General features: G+C 38.0%; 1 protein-coding gene across 1 annotated transcript in view; it reads right to left on the bottom strand.

Annotated features, from left to right (window-relative positions):
* LOC104544682 (sodium/hydrogen exchanger 3-like) overlaps positions 1 to 22,417 on the bottom strand; it is a gene marked incomplete at its 3' end in the record, with an annotated part of 31,949 nt that extends 9,532 nt beyond the window's left edge. The window contains exon 1 of the mRNA XM_010189616.1: positions 22,222 to 22,417. Within this exon, the coding sequence (XP_010187918.1) occupies positions 22,222 to 22,417 (196 nt within the window). The remainder of the gene's footprint in view (positions 1 to 22,221) is intronic.
* Positions 22,418 to 22,823: the final 406 nt, after the last annotated feature.

The following is a 22,823-nucleotide window of genomic DNA, read 5'->3' as shown; positions in this document are numbered from 1 at the left end:
ACCGCTACAACACAGATTCAGAGTGGAATTAATACAACAGCAATCACACATGAAAGCAAACTGCATGCAGTGAGGCCGGCTAAACCATGCCAGTTTTCTATATCATCTGTGTCATGTAATCAACAGCTGAATAACACTGTGGTTTTTCCCAGTTAATTTCCTTTCTATATAATAAAATCCCTTGGACTTACATAACAAATAAAAAAAAATGAAGTAAAACAAAGTAACTACTATTCCATTCATATAAATTGTAGTATTTAACTTCTCAAAAGTCTTTCCTACTGGTCGTTCTTGATTCCTTGAATTTCCAGTCAGTGAATTATCAACTAATTTATCACCTCACAGAGTAGGGATTATCTCCTTATCCCTGAAAATGAATGTTGCTGAGCTAGTCTTACTAACCCAAGTCTGTTTTTCCTACTCGTGTTTGCAGATAAGCCATGACTACAAGAAGTTAAAGTTAAAAATTTAAAATCAACCTGTAAAGACTTTTCAGAACTAGACATTTGGAAAAAACCTGGTGTCCAGCTTACAATTCATATTCTGTATAACTCTCACATTTACACCCAAACCCAGTTTCTCACAGTGAGTTCTGGGAAGCCAGCTTGATTTTGATCAAGCTACTCCTAGAAGGTGCAAGTTCCCAGTGAATCATACCCTGGAATATGGTTCCCAGCCATACAATCTGTCTGTGTTCCCTTTTAATTGACAGGTTATCTGTACCACATTTTAATACTATCAGCAATAAACTCTCCTACTTTGTTAGTTTAGGAATGGAGGCTGTGGACAGCAAAGTGATTGCATGAAACAGGGCTCTAGAGAAGTCTGTATCTTGCATTTGGTCCAAGGAAAATCTGAACACTAGACCATTTTTGTTTAAAGGTAACTGTCTAGCTAATAATATTATTAGCAGAATTCTAGTGTCTATAAACACAGAAATGGGTAAAACAAAAAATACCACAAGTTATTAATTTCAATGAAATAGCTTTAGACTAAGATATAATTGAAACTTAGATTGATGTTTGACTTCTTATTTGCACTTACAGCAATTATTTTTTTCTGACTATGCATAAAACATGTTCAATCAAGACTGTGCATTATGAGTAGTTATTACATTTATAGAAATTGATGGAGATAGATTAATTCCAAATTCATTCCTTAATTTTTTAACAATTCATTATCCTGAAGTTATGTCCCTAATATGTTCTGAGTATGTTACAAACTGACATAATGATAGTACTTATATTTCATAAAGTTTGCCTTAACTTGCTTAGGAGAGATCCAGAAATAGTCCCACAAAATGAATTATGTCCACATGAAGAAGAAGAACTAGAAGTTTTAATTACATCTAAATGTCTAGCATGACTAGGTATTTCATCTGACTGATGGCTAAAATACAATCCAATACTGAACAAGTTTAGTTTGATTCTTTTGTAAAACAAATTATAAATATCAGGAAGGATAGCAGGCAGTGTTCCTCAGATGAATTACTCTGTGAGGGACCCAACAGTGAAATTAAGTCTATTTTCACTGCTGTTAATCAAAAGTACGTTTTACATATATGCAAATGATAGTATTTCCAAGGCAGTATATAACCAGGTTCCTGTAATGGCGCAACATAGAAGCTACTTAAGAGAAGGCATGAATAAATTCCACGAAAAAAATTCTGCCCAAAGAGAAATCTTTCTCCTAAACATCTTCCAGCAGTTGGACTGAGTGGCAAGCATTAGATTTTCATTTCTTATCTTACCTACCTGTTCATGTTCTCCTCAGCATTATAGAGGGGTAATTCTATTTAAAAATTGTTTAGTTCTACACTTTCTGCAGGTTTTTTTGGTAGTGTCTTCTGCAGATATATATTATTACTTAAAAAAAAATAAATCTGAAATATATTCCAATAGCACACATGGAAAAATCTGCTTTACCTTGCCAGTATATCTCAAAGTATAACCAAATACCAGTTGGTGAACTAAGTAGATCAGGTGTAACTGGGCAGTAATGCAGTCCAAAAGCCTCTGGAAAGTCCCAGTCCATTCCTATTATGATGGTCTACCTGACAAGGGAACAGCCCCACTGTCTAAAATATAATATGGAGCATACATTTTAAAGAAGGGATCATTTTGCTTCCGTCATCCCTAAAGGGCATGCATCCCTGGCCAGTCTCTTGCTCCCTATCTCCACACATTAGCTGCAGACAGCTGGCGGACCAGAGCTCAGACTAACCATAGGCTGCATCTGCCATACCAAGAAAGAAGCAGCAGTGCTGTAAAATTGCATGGTACTGCCTATGCAAGCTCCTGGGCAGAGATTGCAGCGTTCATGGTGTAGGAACTTGGTATAGATGCTGGGTCAGACAGAACTGTGTATTATCTACCCTTTTTCTTTTTTTAATCTGCAAACTCCTTTAAAAGTTCATTTTAGATTCTTTGTGTTTGACATTTTTTTTTCATTAAGCTGTATGTGTAGGAGATCCAGATACCTTCAACTCTCCAATATCTTAAAAGAAGCTGAACAATCACTGTTTCAAAATTACTTCTAACTCTTAGTTTATGAACAGTCTCATATAATTCCTGATCATTATTGGCTGACTGTAGTGGTCACTGTGGTCTTCTCCTGATACTGTCAGTATGTTGGTCTCATTCTACACGTCACTTAGTCCAGACAAATAGTGAAAAATTCTTTAAAAATGGACGGTAAACTCTTTAGGAAGCTTCACTGTTCCAATAGTTTAGAAAAATTACTTAACAATAATGACTATTAATGTTTCTCTTTTTTCCTTTTTTTTTTCGTTCTTTATTTTTTTTAAAGGAGGGTAGCTCTCCTCCACTCTTCTTCATCTTGTCTTCCATTTGATGGGCACCTTCATACTTCTACAGCTTTAATCTCAAATTTCTTTAGAGATTTTGCTACTTGTCCTTAAGTATTTGGCATTAATTGCTATCTATTTCATATATTCGTTGAAGAGTATGCTCTTCTGATATGTCTATTTTTTACTTACTCTAGTCTTCTACTAAGAGAAGTTCCAATTTGTTCCAATTTCCTGTGTAATGAAGTTTCCCATATTTATTTTTCTCTCATCTTTTGTTGTGATTCTCTTACTTCTCAACAGTTCTACCAGCCTACTAGTTCTCTTTCTGCACTTGCTGTTCTTGATTTCTTAACGTTCATGTCTTTCATTTTCTGCTCTGTCCTTGTAACTCTTATTATCTTCACATGAGGCGCCTTTTTTGCATCCCTGTCAATTGACCTCAGTTGTACTAGACCGCTTTATTAAGATCTCCTTCATGACTTGACTACATAAGTTTTTTACCCTTGCCACATTACCAAACACAGCATTTCTTGCCTGCATAGCCGTAGGCGTACCTTCCAACTAATTACAGTTGCTTATATAGCCTGCACAGAGGATCTAGGAATTTTAATTATGACCATAAGAGCTATTTGGCCATGTAGCCAGGCCCTCCATTATCACACCACCACATTTAATGATCCACCTGTCAGAGGATTTTTGCTCCAGCTAAGCCCTCATCAGAAAGTAAGAGACTTCATTCTGATTTCTAGCCTGAGCTTGTTCACAGCTATTTTATAGCCGTTTTCCTTTCTGATAGTGAGATAAATTTTCTTAAATAGTTGTTTTTCCCTAAAGTTTAATCCTTCCTTTCGTATTATAAAAGCACAGAGAGAAACATATTTTCTTTTTGGTGCTTGTCTTTGGTTTGTTAAACTAAATCACTTATTTTCAGTCTTAAGTGTTCTCTGTCTATTTTAACGTGAGTTCACCTTTGTGGACTCAGAGTAATCAGAAATATAGACTGCATTTTCCATGAGTCACAGCAGAAGCAGGTCCAACAACATTAATAATTTCCTACCAAAATCTATAGCTCAGCTACATCCTGGATTCATGATCATGTTGGTGACTCACAGTCATCCTGTGTTCACTTCATGCAGATGTGTACCTGTCTTCTCATTCACAACTTCATGTAGAAATTCTTGTCATTGGTCCCTGAGTGAAACTGCCTTTGGTATCACTGTATTTCATACCTTCCCCTAGTCCTCAAGATTTTTTCTAGTACAATAGCCAGATCTGCATGAATTCTGATGAAGCCTAGGGAAATGTGTCATCAGAAACTTTCAGTAGGATACCTCACCTCTTTGTGCAGTGGTAATTTAAAACAAAACAAAGCAAAGCAAAACCCTGCACAAGACCAGTCCAAAGCCAAAACTCTAGTGACTTCCACAAACAACCTTCTTATAGTTTCATAGTTTATCTGTTCCTTTCTTTACCCACTTGGTAACTGTTCTACCACTTGTCTTATTGACAGACAAAATTAGGCCTAAATTAAGGGAAAAAAAAACAACTTCCATTGTGTTCCAAGAGTGGTTCTGTTGAAGCAAGGATTCAAAGCATTAGGGTGCTGTTTTTCTAGTCTGTCCAGGAAGTGTTTGAGCAGATTCAACATGGCTGAAGCTGATCATTATTACTTATATTTGCCTTTCTAATCTTTATCAACAAAATGTGTTCAGTTTTTTTTCCTGGTCAGGAGACTGATAGCATGTTTTATAGTCCTTTAGATTATGTTCTGTGGACCTTACAACAATAGTATTCTGCAAATCTTATGAATTGATTTTACCATTTTGAATTGTTAATATGCAAGTGGTACAAAATCCTTAAAGAAAAAGCTTTTACTAATTTCTTCTAAAGAATATTACTTAGAAAAATCTTAAATTATTTTATTAAACAGTACCTCATTCTTTTATCAAAGCTAACAAAACCGGAAAGATTTATTTAAAAAAATCAGCTATATATCTCAGATGTATTTTATATCTGAAGAAACTCAGAGTTATAATATATGTGTATAAAAAGCAGTAAAAGCCATTTTTGGTGAAGGTCCTTGGATACTGTCTTACTCTCTTAATATATACCTCATGAACACAACTATTAATACTATTCATACTTAATATTTAACATGTTTTTCCTAAACAAGGCAGAAAGTCCTTGATATTTAACTTGTTTAGATGACCTGCTCTGAGTTTGGTTTTATCCAGCTCAGGAAAGCTTTCTTTATTTGTCATATATGTAATGATCACCATTTACAAAGTGTACAGCATTGTAATGAGCTCATTAAACAGGATATTTGAGGTCGCTGTTCTTTGTAGGTGAACAATTAACAAAATATGTTAGCAATTAAAAATGCAACCAACATACAGGTCAAGGTTCCCACTTGATAGGTCATAATGTAACAAGATAGCCTCAAGTCAAATTTAAAGAAGTGTGTGAGTAAGCAACTATTACCTCCATAAGCACTTAGAGCATAATGAAGTTTAAACAGTCAGATAGAGTTTATCATAATTATGCCAAATAGTTCTTTTTTGAAGGAGCAGTCCCACTGCAGTGCAAATGTGGTAGCATTTGGCCCTTATGGAACTGAACGTCACTGAGAGAAAAATGGGAACAGTCAAAAATAATGTTTCAAAATGAGAGCAAAGTACATATTAGAAACACCTTGAAGTATAATAAAGGATATAAAACAGGACAGCAAAAGTATCATAAAACTGCTTCATTTCCTAAGCAAAGGTAACTGAATTGAGTTTGAAAGACAACCTCCTTGGTCAAGTTAATATTCCTCACAGCCTGAACTCAGTTAAGGGTTGCTATGAGTTTTCTGTGTTTAGGGTGCTGCCGGTACATGATACTCCCTACTGAATACAAATATAAAGAGACACATACTGGAGCTACCCTCTGTACAAAAGAATAAAAATAGCATGTTTCTGTCATAACCTTTTCCAATTACATGCTAAAGGGCCAGCAATAACTGTAAGTAGAATTAGCAGTAATTTTCTGATCACTAGGGTACTTCTGACTAAAACAATTGCCTGAGATCTAAATATCTAGCTGATTCTATGGTATCAATTACCATATCAATTGAGGGCAAGAAAATGAAGTAGAATTTACTTTCTATTAATGGTATACCTTGCAACTGCTTCAGCTTTAAAATTATCTTCAAAAAAAATCACTGAAATTCATTGAAATTGAGTGAAAGTAATTTTTTATTTTTAAAATACCAAACTATTTTCCAGTAATAGCGGGAGAACTGAGTTAAAGAAAGAAACGCCAAGAAATGCTGAGTTAACTCATTTCACTCTATGAATTTTATAATTTTTTTTCCCTTTGACCTTCACTTTAATATGACAAATGAATTGAAACAAAGGTCTCCCATTGGGAAAGTTTTGGCTTTTTCTCATGCAGATACGGAACAGCAAAGAAGTGTATTACTACTAATATATGGAAACAGTTTTTCTAGTATCATGATAAATTGTGTAAATTATTACCAAAGCCTGAACACAAAACAGAACAGTTCTTCTCCTTAGTCCAGGTCCACTGTACAAAGAAGGAAAAGAAGATGAAGAAGAAATAATTTAATGAATCCCAATGGCAGGCTGAAGCTCTGAAAATTTCCTTATACTATAGAAAATTTCTGTTCTTCCCCATTACTGCTTCTTGCGGGACACAGTAAGGTTTGCTGCCTGCTAGGAAGGGCATGAGGGACATAATTAAAGCTTAAAGGCTAGGAGGAATAGCTATGAAGGCTGCTCCAAGTCCTGGGGTAGGAAAGCACTTTTTTTTCCACGCCTTGGTAGACTGCCTTGCTTCCTGCCCCCTACATTCCACCCTGGCAAGGTTTTAATTAGTACAAATGGAATAGCACAGGATTACAGTGGAAGTACTCCTGATTACAGCAGTAAATTAAATAAGCATTAGAGTATTCAAATTTAGCAGTGATGACCACAGACCAAAAAAATAAATAATCACAAGTGTCATGTAGCGCTTGCTTAAAACTGAAATAAAACTTTGAAAAAAGTTAAGAAAACATATCTGGCTTGTTTCCATTGGAATTGAATACTACTGTGCACCCTACAAGGCCTCAAAATTGCCAGAATCTTATGTTGGAGAAGAAGCTCCAGCAGCTTGATAAGAGAAGAATTTCATTATGGATAGATAACAGATCTTGTACATAATTTCAGAAATTCAAGTATCTTGTTTACATGTGCTGGGAATGTGTTAATCTCAGATTTTCTAGATGAGATTAGTTTTAACTAACAACTTAGAAACACATTTAAGGGAAACACTCCCTATTGCCCTAAGATGTCCAGAATGACAATGTCTTTTCCTAATATTTTTACAGGGCTGTAGAAGATCCTCAGTGAAGAATTTGGGATTCCAAAGTTTTGTCAGGAAATGGAACAGCAAGTAGAAACTTTTTTTCTATAAGAATGCTTGTGAAACTGTCACCTAAATCTGGAATGAAAATCTCTTAACACCAATGTGCACCACTTGTCACTCACTTGTTTTTCCATATACAATTCCTCTTGTGGAGTTTTGACAGAGTGGCTAGTCAGAAAGAAGACGGCAAGGAACTGAGCAAGGTGATACATGGCAAAGAATTAGGCAAGGATTCTCATGTTACAATACTTGTACACTATTCTATTTGTTTCACAGAAGGTTAAGAAAGCACCATTTTCCCTAACCAAGCCTGGGAGTTTCTGGCTTAGGCAACAGCAAGCAGAAGATGTTACATGAATGCCCCCATTCCTGCCCATAAAGGAAGTAATTTCACTCAGAAATCCAGGTATGTGATTTATTTTCCCATAGATTTAAGAAGAACAAAGTAGAACTTAATTTATATCACTCTATTTTTTTCTTGCAAAAGGCTCTGAGATACTGCTGTCATTCAATGTGCTTTAACACGGCTTTAGATTTTTGTCCTTACAGCTTTTTTCAGAAAATAAGTAATATGTTAACTCTCATACCTTCATTATCTCATTCGAGAGGTCAAGTACATGAAGATAACAGCAGGAAGAACAGTAGTTTAAGTAGTGTCCTTATACTGCAAAACGTAGTACATGAAAAATATTTTCAATGTTTTGAAATGAGGTAGGAAGGTGATGATGAGACAGCTGTTTTTTCAGTTATGCATTTGTGTTTTGTAGTGCATACAAAGGGAAAGTGAGAAAGGTTACCATGCAAAGGGAAGGTCACAAGGAGATTAGTTTAAACTGATTTTCCACAGTGAAGAAAGAAAAAGGAGAGGAAAAAACCAACTGGCTAAAGCTTTATTCAAAGTAGCTCATAATTCAGACCCTTTAGTTACTGAAGATGACTGCTAGTTTCAAGAAAAAAGGAGGGTAGAAACCAGACACTAATCTCTTCTTCACTAGAAAACAACATCCCAGAATGTCACACACATAGACTAAACATGATACACAGCACAAAACAACATCACCATAGGATTCTTTGCTTTATATAAGAAAATGTCCTTTATGTAGTTAGATCCCTTCCTACATAAGATAAAGATTTTGCATATATTCCTAAAAACATCTGTGCAAAATTTATTTTTGGGAAGCACTAAGAATTAAGTATGAATCAAATGTTACACCTAGTACATGCATGGTAATGCCTCTTTTTGTCTTCCACTACTAAATATATATGAGATAAAATTCAGTAGAATCATAGAACAGTTTGGGTTGGAAGAGACCTTTACAGGTCATCTAGTCCAATTCCCCCACAGTGAGCAGGGACATCTTCAACTAGATCAGGTTGCTCAGAGGCCTGTTCAATCTGACCTCGAATGTTTCCAGGGAATGGGTAGATAACCCATCCCATTGCTCTGGGCAACCTGTTCCTGTGTTTCACCACCCTCACTGTAAGAAAATTCTTCCTTATATCTAGTCTGAATCTATCCTTTTTTAGTTTAAAAACATTACCCCTTGTCCTGTAGGGCAACAGGCCCTACTAAAAAGTATGTCCCCATCTTTCTTACAAGTCCCTTTTAAGTACTGAAGGGTGCAATGAGGTCTCCCTGGAGCCTTCTCTTCTCCAGGCTGAACAACCTCAACTCTCTCAGCCTATCCTCATAAGAGAGGTGTCCCATCCCACTGATCATTTTTGGATTCCTCCTCTGGACCCACTCCAACACATCCATGTCTTTCCTATGCTGTGGACACCAGATCTAGATACAGTATTCCAGGTAGGGTCTCAGCAGAGTGGAACAGAGTTGGAGAATCACCTCCCTTGACCTGCTGGCTGCACTTCTTTTTATCCAGCCCAGGACATGATCTGCTTTCTGGGCTGTGAGCACAAAGTGCTGGCTCGTGTTCAGTAAAGGGAGTTAAATTATTTACACACAAATAAATCATAAGTAAGAGAAAGCTTCTAATTAAAAAGAATTTACTTGTGTGACCTTAATTCTAAAAGGATTAGTGTAGCATCTTCATACATGTGTAAATGCCAGGATAAGTTCTGGAAAAAAATGGTGGATGGAAAACATCAATCTGACAGAAAAACCTGGCTGAACTGACACTACTTTATATCAACAATACAGTAAAAAAAATGCAGGTAGGTTAGTCCTGGTTTTGTTCTAAAACAGAAAGTGTTGTGAAGAGCCAAATTCCATAATCTTCTGCTAATATTGTTTTTTCCATTAACTTCTTGAAATCCTGTACCTGTTAGTCCTGATAGGTAGGAATAAAAAGATGAACAAATGTCAAGACAGAAGCCAAGTTTCAGCTGAATTGTTCACTAGCATCTATGTAATTGTATGACACACACAATAGACTTCACTAGTTTCATTTCAGTTATGTGTTTAGTTAGTCAGCAACTGAATCTGCACAATGATTTATCTGTACTTCCTTCATATTCCTAATTGATAAGCAGTTCCTAAAGTACGGGGCTCTTTATCAAACTTCTTTCAACCCCAGGTACAGATACTGTATTTTAGGCACCACAGCACAAACACTACTGTTGCCTGTAGTACTCCCTTGACTGTATTCATAACCTATTTATCAGATGAGGGCATGTAGACAAGATTCTACTGACTTTCAACACATTGAGATCCTCCATCATGCGACAGAGAACACATGCTACACCAAGTAGTAAGAGGAAAATATTACTATAAACCTTTTATCCTTACTTTTGGGTAGGTTTTTCCTGACATAAGAACTTCAGAACCCATACAGAAGCTCAGTTTCCACATTCAGTGGCAGGTTTATCTTGGACTGGTTTTAATCTTTATTTCTAAATCACAATAAACAGAAGGAAACTTCATACTTCCTCCTGCTGTTTTTACATCCTCATACTTTCAAACACCGAACAGCATTATTCAAGTGGACATGCCTTGAAGACTATGTTTTTTAGGAAGGTCGGCTATGTGGTATTCCTTAGGAAAGGCTGAAGAATTAAAATGCTTGATTTAAAAAAATAAGTAATTTTTGTCTCAAAGCAAGAAGCTTTAGCTTTTCACTTAACGACCATTTTCTTCAGTACAAGTATTCAAGGCATGAAAACAAGATGTACTTCTTTTGACTGAAACTCCAGGGAACATAAGGGTACAAATAAGATTAATGTATTATGTACTAATAAATTGCTGCTCCCCTTAACTCCATGATAAATGTGACAGCCCTTTTTTTAGACTCATGAGAAGTGTAATAACCTCAGATCAGACAATGTCTGAAAATTGATTGAATTAACTTGAGAGGGGAGGGGGAGGGGGAAGGTGAATTACAAAGCATTTATCTTTCAACTGACTTCAATGCCATATCTGTCACAATGTGAAGAAAAAAAGATGTTGTTCCTGAACTTGCTATGTTCTTTATTTCTAATAAAAATTTTAGATGAGTGCAGACCTTTTTTCTAAACACAATAAAGAAAAAAGGAAAGCAACAATACCAGCCTTCTCTTTCCAGACACTTTTACTGCAGAAAAAATGTAATTTTCACCACTACAGGATACAATTTTCAGGCTCGGTTACAGATGCTACACAACCACTTAGTTAACTGGCTTGAGTGAGCTACCACTTTCCTTTTTTTACAGGCTATCTTTCATTTTTGTCTTGAATCATAATACTTTGCTGCATGAGAGACTGTGAAACTCAGAAGTAAAAATAAAAAAAAAAGTAAATACTAAAATAGAAAATCCACTTTGCAACTGTGGACAGCTGTACCATGTTGATTTTTAAACCTGTTAGGTAAAATCATGTACAGATCAGCGACAATGTAGCATCTGGCTGATACATAATCCATCTTTAAAATGCCCAGATAAAACGAAGATTTATAGGATTATTAGAAGCAGATAGAAAGGTGGCTCCCTGATTTGGAGGAATACTTAGCATAACATTGAAGAGAACAAAGTGATGCTGACTATTCATCTTGCCTAGGACATGTCGGGAGAAAACTAAGCCTTGCTATGCATGTTCCTTTTACACCTCTAAAAGGTAACATCCTCTAAACTACACTAAAGTACTCCACAGGACAACATGTAGGGCCACTGGATGAGTCCCCCTGAAGACAGATTGTCCAAGAGAAAAAGCTGTCCTCCTGAAGCTCTGTAGAGTAAAGCCTAAAAAACCCTTATATCGATCATTTATGGTAGGAGATTATGACTAATATACATATTGATAAAATCTGTCAGGCAGTAGTTTATGACAAAATCCTTTCAGTGAATGGAAGATATATTAACAGAAAACCTCTGACAATAGTCAAATATTTATCTTCTTTATGATAACAAAACAACAGAAATTAAGAAAATAAGAAATTAATACATTTATCTGACACTGAATATAAATATGTACATATTTCCTGTTCATTTTGTTTTTCCATCACAATCCAATTACATAATTTTTATGCAACATACATAATAGCACTTTCATCTACAGCTTCCATCCTGCCCTTTCTCTCATAGTACTTGCTATCCTACTTTTTTTCATTATTGATCAGTGTTCTGATCACAAAACCGTTCATTTATTTTAGAAATGTAGAGTATCTTACTCAGTTTATTACACTAGAAAGATTGTGCATGCAACTTAAATATCTATGATTGCTTTTCCACATGGCATCTATGTATAGCAAGTATTAAAGAAACATGAAAATACACACAGTATTTATGCAATATTTCTACTTTGAAAAAGAATACGCTATTCTCTACTAATGATCATCCATGGCAACTAATTTAAACAGATAACTGAGCTCAAAATGTCTTCATCTACACTACAATAATGTACCTTCACAAAATACTGGTTCAATAGTCAAAATATCCTCCTACCCAGAGTCAGAGCTCACACAGTCTTCTGTGAAAAGAAATGAAGATAGGAGACAAATGAGCATCATATAAGGAAGCAACAGGAGACTACCATGACCATAACTAATGAACTCAGAAATTTCCTGGTCCTTTCTGTAGGAGAGGAAAGAACTGTAATGATGGAATATCCATCCACATAGTTTTGCCTGAGGTTTTCTTTTGACTGGTTGGTTGAGTTTTTACAAATGTTTTTTTGTTTGTTTTGGGGTTCATTTCTAAAGGGAACAAAGGCAGTCTTCTTGAGAAAAATCTCATTGGAAATGGGTAAACTGAGATAGGATTCCAAAATAACAGTGCCACAATTCAGGTAAATAATATCTACCTAGTACAGAGGAGGACTACAGAATCATAGAATCACAGAATGTATAGGGTTGGAAGGGACCTTTGAAGATTATCTGGTCCAACACCCATGCAGTAAGCAGGGACAATGTTACTAGATCAGGTTGCTCAGAGCCCCATCAAGCCTGACCTTGACTATCTCAGAGATGGGGCCTCCTCCACCTCTCTGAGCAACCTGTTCCAGTGATCTACCACCCTCATACTGAAGAACTTTTTCCTAATATCCAACCTAAATCTACCCTTTTCTAGTTTAAAGCCACTACCATTCATCCTGTCGCTACATGCCCTAGTGAACAGCTCTTCTCCAGAATTCTTATACATACAGTTGTGGGCAGAAGAGAGATTTGTAGGAGCAGATCTATTATCCTGTTCCACATGATGCATGAAACACTACAACCACCACTTGCAAGTTTGCATGTGTTCCTGCAGAATCAGCTGGCTACTGCTTGAGTGTGGTAGTACTGGTTAACTGATCTTTTTGCATGCTCCCATCAAGTAATACTATTCATTAGAATATCAGTTCATCCTGGAAAATGGTTTGTCCCAAATAAAAGATGGAACTCATACTGAATCAGCTAAGAGAAGGCAGAAGAGTGGGTGCAATGTGAGTGAAAGCCATTTGGATCAGAATATTGAAGCCATTCTGATCAGAAAGCACCCTGGTTAGAGGAAAGCTGAACTTAAGGCTGGTACCTTGTCATTCCTTTCTTTAATTCATGATGGCAGACCACCACATGGCCAACATGAACTTTCCTCTCCTCTGCAATTGCAATGCAATTTTGCTCCAGTTAATCAAAGTATACTGATTCCATCAAAACAGCATGCAGGCATGTTGCTTTCTTTGACCAGGTACGATCTGAATAAAGTTCCATCCATGTATGAACACTGCAAATCCACAGACTAAGATCTGCATGTCTAACTGATTCCATCTAATCCTGGAAACCATTTTGTGGCACATGAAAGACAATAAATTCCTCAGAAGTAGTCGATGTGGTTTCATGAAGAAGTCACACTTGACTCACGCGGTTAACTTACATGATTAAATGACAGGCCTGGCAGACGAAGGGAGAGCAGTAGCTAGTGTCTACTGGGCCTTCAGTGAGGCCTTTGGCACTGTCTTCCATAAGAGCCTCATAGCCCCTCAAGTGGTTGCTGTAGAGGTTGAATGAGCAGACAGTGAGGTGGATTGAAAACTAGCTGAGTGGCTGGGTCAGGTTAATTCAAATCAAGTCCTACAACAGTTTAAACCCTCAGCAAGTTTGTGGATGACACCAAGTTGAGTGGTTCAGTCAACACGCTGGAGGGAAGGGATGCCATCCAGAGGGACCTGGACAGGCTGGAGACGTAAGCCCATGCCAACCTCATGAAGTTCAGCAAGGGCAAGTGCATGGTCCTGCACCTGGGCAGGGGCAATCCCAAGCACAGATACGGGCTGGGCAGAGAATGGCTAGAGAGCAGTTCCAAGGAGAAGGGCCTGGTGATGTCGGTTGATGAAAAACTCAACATGAGCCGGCAATGTGCGTTTGCAGTCCAGAAGCCCACAACTGCATCCTGGACTGCATCAAAAGAAGTGTGGCCAGCAGGGCAAGAGAGGTAATTCTGCCCCTCTACTCTGCTTTCGTGAGATCCCACCTGGAGTGCTCTATCCAGTTCTGGGGCCCCTAATATGAGAAGGATATGAATGTGTTAGAACAGGTCCAGAGGAGGGCCACAAAGATGATCAGGGGGCTGGAGCACCTCCCTTATGGGTGCAGGCTGAAAGAGTTGGGGCTGTTCAGCCTGGAGAAGAGAAGGCTCTGGAGTGACCTTATTGCAGCCTTCTAGTACCTGAAGGAGGCCTACAGGACAGCTGGGGAGGGACTTTTTGCAAGGGCATGTAGCAATAGGATGAGGGGTAATGGCTTTAAGCTGAAAGAGGGCAGATTTAGACTAGATATTAGGAATAAACTCTTTACTGTGAAGGTGGTGAGACACTGGAAACAGGTTGCTTGGGAAAGCTGTGGATGCCCCCTTCCTGGAAATGTTCAAGCCCAGGTAGGACAGGGCTTTGGGCATCCTGGTCTAGTGGAAGGTATCTCTGGCCATAGCAGGGGGATTGGAACTGGACGATAACTTTGAAGTCCCTTCCAACCCAAACCCTTCTATGATTCTATGAAACTCTATGTGATTCTATGAAACTCTTGACAACACTTGATGTTGTTTGCATTGGAACAAAAGAGCAAGCATTCAAACACTGTTTTGTTCACTCTGGCATGAGTTTTGTAGCCACTTAAACCAGTAAATAACATTTCTTAAATGAATTTGTTAAGTGTATGCCTAAGCTGTCAAGGTCTGAAAATCTACATCCAGATATTGATCAGTACACCTGCTCACTGGAGTAGAGGATTGTAATAACCCCATACTACAACTGTATTTGGATTTATTTATGATCGCATGAAATTATACTTCCAGTACAATTGATAGTACTGTTGTACTTACATTAACACAAAGCCATCTTATATCAACCTATGTCATCTAGTACCTGGAGTACTATTATACCAGCAAATCGATGTAACAACATTCATTTTAACAAAGGAGTTAGAATGTTTTAACTATGACAAAATAGCTAACATAAAATCAATTTTGTGTTTAGACAAGTCCCTCCAACAGTGTAGAGTCTGTTTGCACCTAGGACATTTTAATTATGAAACCTTTACAGGTTTCTCAATATTTAATGTTTTCCTCAAAGCCCAACTTTTAGAAGTGAATGAATCCATGAAGTTTCCACTTTCCACTTTTTCCCACTTTAAAAAAACTGTAATTGAAGCAGAGATAATTGTAACAAAATGGTTTTTTTAAATCAGTGTACAATCTAGTTGGAGATTTTCTTTCTTAGTGTCTGACTACTGCTATTTTAACATTCAGGGCTGACAAAGGGCCAAAGCATTTTTTCTTTCAATAGGTAAAAGCAGAAGAACTCACCTAGGCACATATTAGTGAATCCAGAATGAATTCTTCTACTTTCAGTTACTAGAAGCTCCAGATCCATCTACTTAAAATCCCTGCTTTTGCATAGGCCTTTTAGAATATCTTCCAGTTTTCTTCTACAACTAAATATTGAATATTCGTGCCTTAATTAAAAGTGTTTCCACTTGAGGTCTTGCATTCCATCTTGGTCAGCTCTTCCTTGTCAGCCTGTAGTTTCAGTATTTATGACTTTACAGTGCTTTACATAGCAGCCAATTGGGTATCAAGTCACATCTTTCATGGGGGTGAATACTTTATAAGCTGTTTTACAAAAGGAATCCAACCAGCCATGCTCTGCAGTTTACCAAGACTGTTTTAATGGTCAGTAATTTTAAATGGGTGCCACTTGTTAGCAAGATGAAGAATAATTGGAGCCCTTAGTTCTTTAGGACATTAGTTTAACTTTAATACTGCAAAGAGAAGAGAAAAATCAGAGAGTTTCCTGAAAGAGCAAAAAGACTATTCAGGTAAGAAATATTCCTCTACAACTTTGGCCTCAACACTTCATCTTAGAATAGAACAAGCCATACAGAAAGTACAGAACTCAGTAATCCATTAACCCATTACTTCAGAGCAATTAAAACATGGTCAATAGAAGGGAAAAGAAGTTCTGTATTTGAATTCAAAACATTTACTTAAGCAAACTGGTGGCGAGATTTCTGGTGGTATGAGTCAAAACAACTGGAAATGCAACTTTCTTACTGCCAGGTCAAAGTAATAATTCAAGATTTCCAATAAGGGTTGCCTGCTAAGCATCTCTAACACACAAAGCTCCACAAAAACAAAAGGGACCTCACAAAGCCTTTCACTTGAAGAACCTGTGTACACCTGAAAGGATTTGCTGCTTGCACTTATGACTTGCAGGTCTGTGGTTTGCTGCATTACCACGTGAGAGATTTACAGTCACTTCGGGGGCTTGTAGATCACTCTCAGTAATAGGTGGCTTTAGCTCTGAAGACAGTAAATCAAGGGTTTCAACAATCCTAAGACCGTAGTATGAAAGGGATTTCATTGTTCTGCACAGAACACCGAGCACTTTGCACACAGGTGCCTGAAAGTAATTGATGACAGAGATCCTTTCTTAGGTATGCATGCCTGAACTGTATTCAATTCAGGCCCATTCTCAAAATGCCATTGTTTTCTTATGTAATTCACACAAGTTGCCATTGTACATTTGCTATTTGTCAGGGGATGTAATCTGAATCTTGTCGAATTATACTGTCCTGATATCTTCTTCCCTACTCTAAATAATTAAGACTTGAGACTTGCAAGACTTGGAGGGGGAGGGGGGAGAAGAGTGTTTTTCAGGGAAGCACGAAGGACAGGAAAAGGATGAGTAAGGTACAAGAGTAAAATGGAAATAAAACGTGGAAATAGTAACCCATTTATAGATCATAAATTTAATACAGACATGACTTACACAGCTGGTCCTAGGACTGGAAAAGCTAAGCTATTATTCTATGTTGGAAATGCTCTTTTCAGCTGCCTAAAATGTTGCGTACAAAAGGTAATTCCCTAGAAGGCAGAGATTTTACAGTATTTAACATTCTTAGCTCACCCCATTCATATGGCATAGTTGCCAGCACAAATTTATAGCATTTCTATGTAATTGTTTTTAAGATAGATAATAAAATGGTATACCCAGGAAGGAAATGCATATGCCATCCTTGTAAGTATACCAACCTGTTCTACTGAGTTTACAATATGTAAAATACATATTTTGTCCTTGTCGTCTTGTTCAGAATATGGGGGAAGGTAGCCCAAGTCCTGATTTCCTAGTTACAATGCAAAGTCCTTTTTCATATTATCACTTGCTATTGAAAGCAACTTTTAACAAACACTAGAAACGTGACAAGGCTGGTAGTTTAAGCTTTGTAGGGTTTGGTACCATCCTCACCATTTGAGCCTCTGACTCCATTTTCAGGTAAACATTTCCAATAAAGTTCTGCTAAGCATCCTTCAATATTTCTTCCTAAAGATGTTACTTACTGAAGAATTGCCAGCATGAGAGCTATTCTCACATTTTTTGCTTTTATTAAAACAATACCCCAAATCACTTTCTCTAAGTAATTGACACTTCTCACTAGTGCTAAAATGCCAAGAAGAGAAACGTGGGAGTCAAACGGGTTTTTGTTTTGACAGTTTGCTTTGGAGGGAGGGGTATTGATTTCTTAAAAGAAAATATTGCCCCAGGAGTCTAAATTGGATGGGTCGTTAGACCTGCATTTCACAGTTCCTTCCCTAGCCCATCCCTAACATGCTTAAAATTCTCCAAAGCAATTGTTTGTGTTAACAAAATACTCTGAAAAGCTCCTTTCTCAGAGTAGTTTGAGACTATATGAGGGGCCCTGGGCATGCAGAGACTAGAGCATTTGTAGGAACCCATATCTCTGCAAGCTTAGAGATACAGTGTGCTTCACAGGTCAAGTCCTTCTGGGGTCTCAGGAGCTGATGGACTCAACAAGCCCATCTGACTCAGTATCTTTCTGAGCTATCACCAGGTCAGTCTTCTTCTAAGTGTTTGTTCGTTGTTACTGAATTACTTTCTCCCTCTCCTCCAAAACATCGTGGCTTTCCTGAAGACGGTTTTACACTGGATTCAGATTTCACTCCCGCTTTCAAATTTCTAATATAAAAGCCTTTAGAATTTGTGTGCAACTACCCAGACGTTAAAAAAAAAAAAGCTTTTGGGACATTCTTAGACTCAGCATAAACTATACCAACAAAATGGTTGGCAAGAGGTTTAACTCACAGATAATGAAAAGACTATGTACCCTTCCTCATTCCTGTCCATAGTCACTCACTCTCCATTTCTTACAGTTGCTTATCTGCTCCACATTGAGCATGTTCAGGGAGCTAAACCAACAGAAAGACTGCTTTGTAGGTTTAGGGTATTCTTTAATTTTATTTTGGGACAAGTAATTAACTATCCTTCTGAAAAATGTTATAGTGCACAAAAGGATTTAAACCACAAGTAGGAATAGTACAAGTTCTCCAACATCACCTCCAATGAAAATATAAAAGCAATCTCTCTCTGTCTCCTGGGCTTTTGAACAAGTGTAGAAGCATCCAGTGGATAGTCCCCAATACTTTTTTTTTTTTGCAATAGACATGGCCTCATAAAAAATTGTATACAATATTCAGAGTTTAAACTATTTCTTCTCCTGCCTATTTTTTAGCTTCTGAGGTAATTATTCCTTCTACTTTTTTCTGATCTCCCTTTTACTTCTGGCTTTTTCAATAGCAGATTTTCCTGCCAGTGTTTGTATCTTTTATGTGTCTGTTTATTAAAAGGTTATTTTCAAGATCTGAGATCTATTGAAGACATATAAAGAAGGAGGAGAGCACATGATGAAGTGAACTTAGAAAGCATGCACAAGGCTGGTTAGTGTGTGCGTCCTTAATCTTAAATCAGTACTATATTGTGCAACTATGTTGATTAAAAATATTACATTCTTTATCAACATAGTTACAGTAGGAAGTGCCCTAGTCTATAGCTATGTATACATACATGTATGAATTTGTGTTTTTTTCATTGTTACTGCTTGTTCCATTTGGAGAACTGAAGTATCTGGAAGTGAACACCTCAAGTCCTCTAGGAGGGTTCTCAGCTGTACCTCACGTACACTCTTCATGTAGATAAGCTGATTTTCAGGCTCAGTTTTACACATGTAAGTAGTTTATTGGGCTTATCCCATAAGGATACTCATTTGTAGTGATAAGAGGGCCTATCAAAAGAGGAAATAAAGATCATTAGCCAAAGTGGAACACTGTGTACCTTAGGATGAAAAGCTGGAACATTTCAAATGATGAGGGTCAAATTGAATCAATTATAGCATGTAAAACTGTACACTGAGATGCATGAGAAGTTTCATAGCAGACACTAATTTATTTCCTGTAGTGCATGAAAGCCAATTGTATGAAGACTCTTCTTCCACAGTTTTCTCTGTAGCAATACTTAGATATACCCAAGAGAAAAAAGTATTCTTCACATGAAAAAAAAAAGAAATAGCAGCTTCCTTCTCACAAAGCCCAAAACACTAGGCACTTCTTCGTGTATTTGGGATGCTTACAAGATTTCACATACAACAGTTTATGTTGCAGAATACCTTATCAGCACCAATTTACATTCTCAATGTACACAACATGAACATCAAGTCCCAGAAGATCTACAAGAATCTCCTATTGAATACACGTTTCCCCAAGCCATAAAACATCATGAACTGAAACTTTTTTTAAACCCACAACAACAACCACCTCAAAACCCTAAGGTTATTCTAATGCAAGAGAAGGCAAAGTATTCTTATACACTTCTTATCCCCACCTATCAATTGCGATTCTCAAAACAGCTTTTACTGACCCAGTTGCCTACCAGTAAAAGAGCTCTCACAACCTCGGCAGCCTTGCAGAAGTGAGCTTGCATGTGTAACAGCTCCTCCCCTGCTGAAAAACCCACAGCAAAATGAGCATTTTGACTCCACTACCTTTGCCCTCCTTCAGGCAGTAAAGCATGTGACACAAGAGCAGATGTTCTTTATTTTCTTTCTCAGTTCTTTTCTGTCTGTTTTTTTTTGAATGTACAAAACTTTTCTGACCCGGCATAGGATTTTTGCCATTCAAAATCTTCTGATAATTTCTGGTCTACTTTTCAGTACCCCTGACACACCAAAGCAGGCGGAAGGCTGTTAAATTGAGTTTTTTTCAGTTCCCTTTCTCATTGACTTATATGATTAACATCTTCATGCTTTCTTCATTACTAAGCTGCTGAACAGTGAGTGTACATTTCTGCTTTCTGTATTTTATTTGTGGCTGGTGGGAAAAGTGGGAGCATTCATAGACTCTCAGTGGAATATAGCAGTTGTCCATTGCTTCTTCAGAGACAGTGTCCAGAGTAGTATAGGATTGCAATTACAAATGTGAAGAAATAACTAAATTTGAGAGCTTTGGAAAAGAAAAATGATGGAGTTGATGATAGGTACTACCTACTAGTGACTACTCTGTGCAGCTGTGAAAGAAGTGCAGAGAATTTAAAAACAGAACCAGCAACATTCAGATCCCTAACTCCAAGGACAATTAGTGCTTTAATGAGAGTTTATACTAAGGACTTCAAGGTAAAATGGCTAATCTTAATTCAAGCTAATCTTAATCCAGGCCATTTCAATTTAAATACAGGACAATCTAACTGTCCTGTTAGCTTCATTGGGTTTCTGACACAGCACTGATATGGTTGTGCATCGCTAATATTACTCTGTACAACTGTAACATGCGCACAAAGCAGCAAAACCTTAATAACACGGAGGAAAAATATTTATTTAGAAGAATATCTCAAAAAGAAGGTTCAAATGTGCAATGTCTGTATTAGTTTAGTTAGCACAATTTTATAGGGACTCAACTTTGTCACTGTTTTTTTCCTGTATCTGGTTTCCCCAGCTTCCTGCTTGATACAACCCACTGATAAAAGTAAACTAAAACAAAGTTCTACTTTTATGTCATCTAGGTAATGCGGCAACCGTCTGAACACAAACTATTTGCAAGGTGTAGACCAACAGTGATTGAGATAAAGATATTTAGTTATATATCTGCAGTTATGCAAGCCAAATCCAAGACGCAGGTATCACTGAAAAATGCTTCACAACATCACCTCTGCATAACTTGCACCTCATTTTTAAAAGGTTTTATTTGGATTTGAAGACAGTATTTTTGACTCAAGTCTTATTGTGTTTAGCTTACGTGCTGGACACATAAGCTGCTGCTGCTGAGTGTACCTTTTAATATTTCTGTGACATGCAAAATCAATGGAATGTGATTCTGGTGTCCCAAATTAGTATTAACGGTACAAGTACAGAAAAGTATTAGTAGGATTTTCAGCTGATTATACCTTTTGAGTTGAGACTGACTTTAGAGATGATTTATTGAAAATTGAAAGTGACATTTTTAATGTTAGCCAAACTGAAGGTCTGTTTTTAGGTCTAAAGGATAAAGGGACTGAAAATAATGGCATCAAGCAAATAAAATACATTCAAATGAAACAGTGACTCTTCTAGTTCAGCAGTGTTAATAACATAAGATTACTTTTGGAAAAGTCCCAGAGTTCAGAACACAAGGGTAAGAGCATTCATATAAAGTCACTTAAACTACACTGAAGTTAGAGTAAGTCCTTGCCTTTCGCAGACTCCAGTTTCTTAAAGAAAATTCTCTGTGCTCTAAAGCATATATTTTTCAGCTGCATCAGATGGTCTGATATTACCTTTCTCTATAAATTATTACTAGTTCAGCAATGCACAGCAAAGCTGAGAATGCAAAGTTACTATGTGTAGTTTACAGTGTTTATTTTGATGGTGCTAGCTGATATAGCTGTAATCATAATGAGGATAATAGCATATCATAAACTGGAATAGGTATCGTATAAGCAATAAGATCCAATTTCTGCTTCACTCTGTAAAAAGTTTTTCGCGGGAGCAAGAGCTAGGCAAGGCTTCAGGGAACTGTAAGGGCTTGCAAGGAGTCAGATGCAGAAGCCACAGTCCTAGGCGCTGAAAAGGAACTGGGTAACCCACCGGGACAGGTGAAAATCACACTGTTAAGCACTGTATCGGGCATTATTATGAAATCAGGACAGAGTACAGTAAACCCCCTGAAAACGGGTCAGTGGACTTACGATAAGCTTTCTTCATTTACGTCGGGTGGGAGAAGGGGAAGGGGGACAGGAAAGGGAGAGAACATGTACTAATAGATAACTCCGGACTCACCGATTTTGGCCAAGCTAGCCACAAGTATCCAGAGTGTAATGACATAAGGGTCCTTGACGTGATCCCATTTGAAAGAGACGATGGCAAAGCTCTGAGGCTGGCTGCTATTTGTAGAGTTTCCCGAGCTTCTCAGCCCCAGCGCCGCTGGGAGAGCCATCAGCCCCAAGAGGAACCCCACTCCAAATATCTGCCTCATCTTCCCAAGCTACACAACAAAGTCCTGCTTCCCCTTCCCGGAGAAATCCCGCCTCTCCGGAGGTCCTTGGGGGCGAGGTCCTTGTTCCTTGGCAGAGTCGTTGCCGTAGCCTGCGGACCGCCGGACCCCGCTGCAGGCCCCGCCGTTTTTGCCACGGCCGCGCCTGCTGCCTCCGGTACCGCTTGGTAGTGGGTGGCCAGGGAGTGGGGGTCGGGGCTTTGTGCGCAGGCAGTTGCTTCGAGTCGGGGTCCTGCTGCTCGCCCGCACCTGCCTTTATCTGACTGCTCCCCAAGAGACGGAGGCGGAGCTTCTCCGCTGCTCCCGCGGAGGTTGCAGCGCGGAGACAGCAGTGCCCGCACCGAGCGCGTCTCGGCAGCGCCGTGGCGTCGGGGGGGAGACGGGGGGC

Source organism: Mesitornis unicolor, unplaced genomic scaffold (genome assembly GCF_000695765.1).
Source record: "Mesitornis unicolor isolate BGI_N332 unplaced genomic scaffold, ASM69576v1 scaffold11938, whole genome shotgun sequence".
Taxonomy (NCBI): Eukaryota; Metazoa; Chordata; class Aves; order Mesitornithiformes; family Mesitornithidae; genus Mesitornis; species Mesitornis unicolor.
This window is presented reverse-complemented; position numbering and strand designations above follow the sequence as displayed.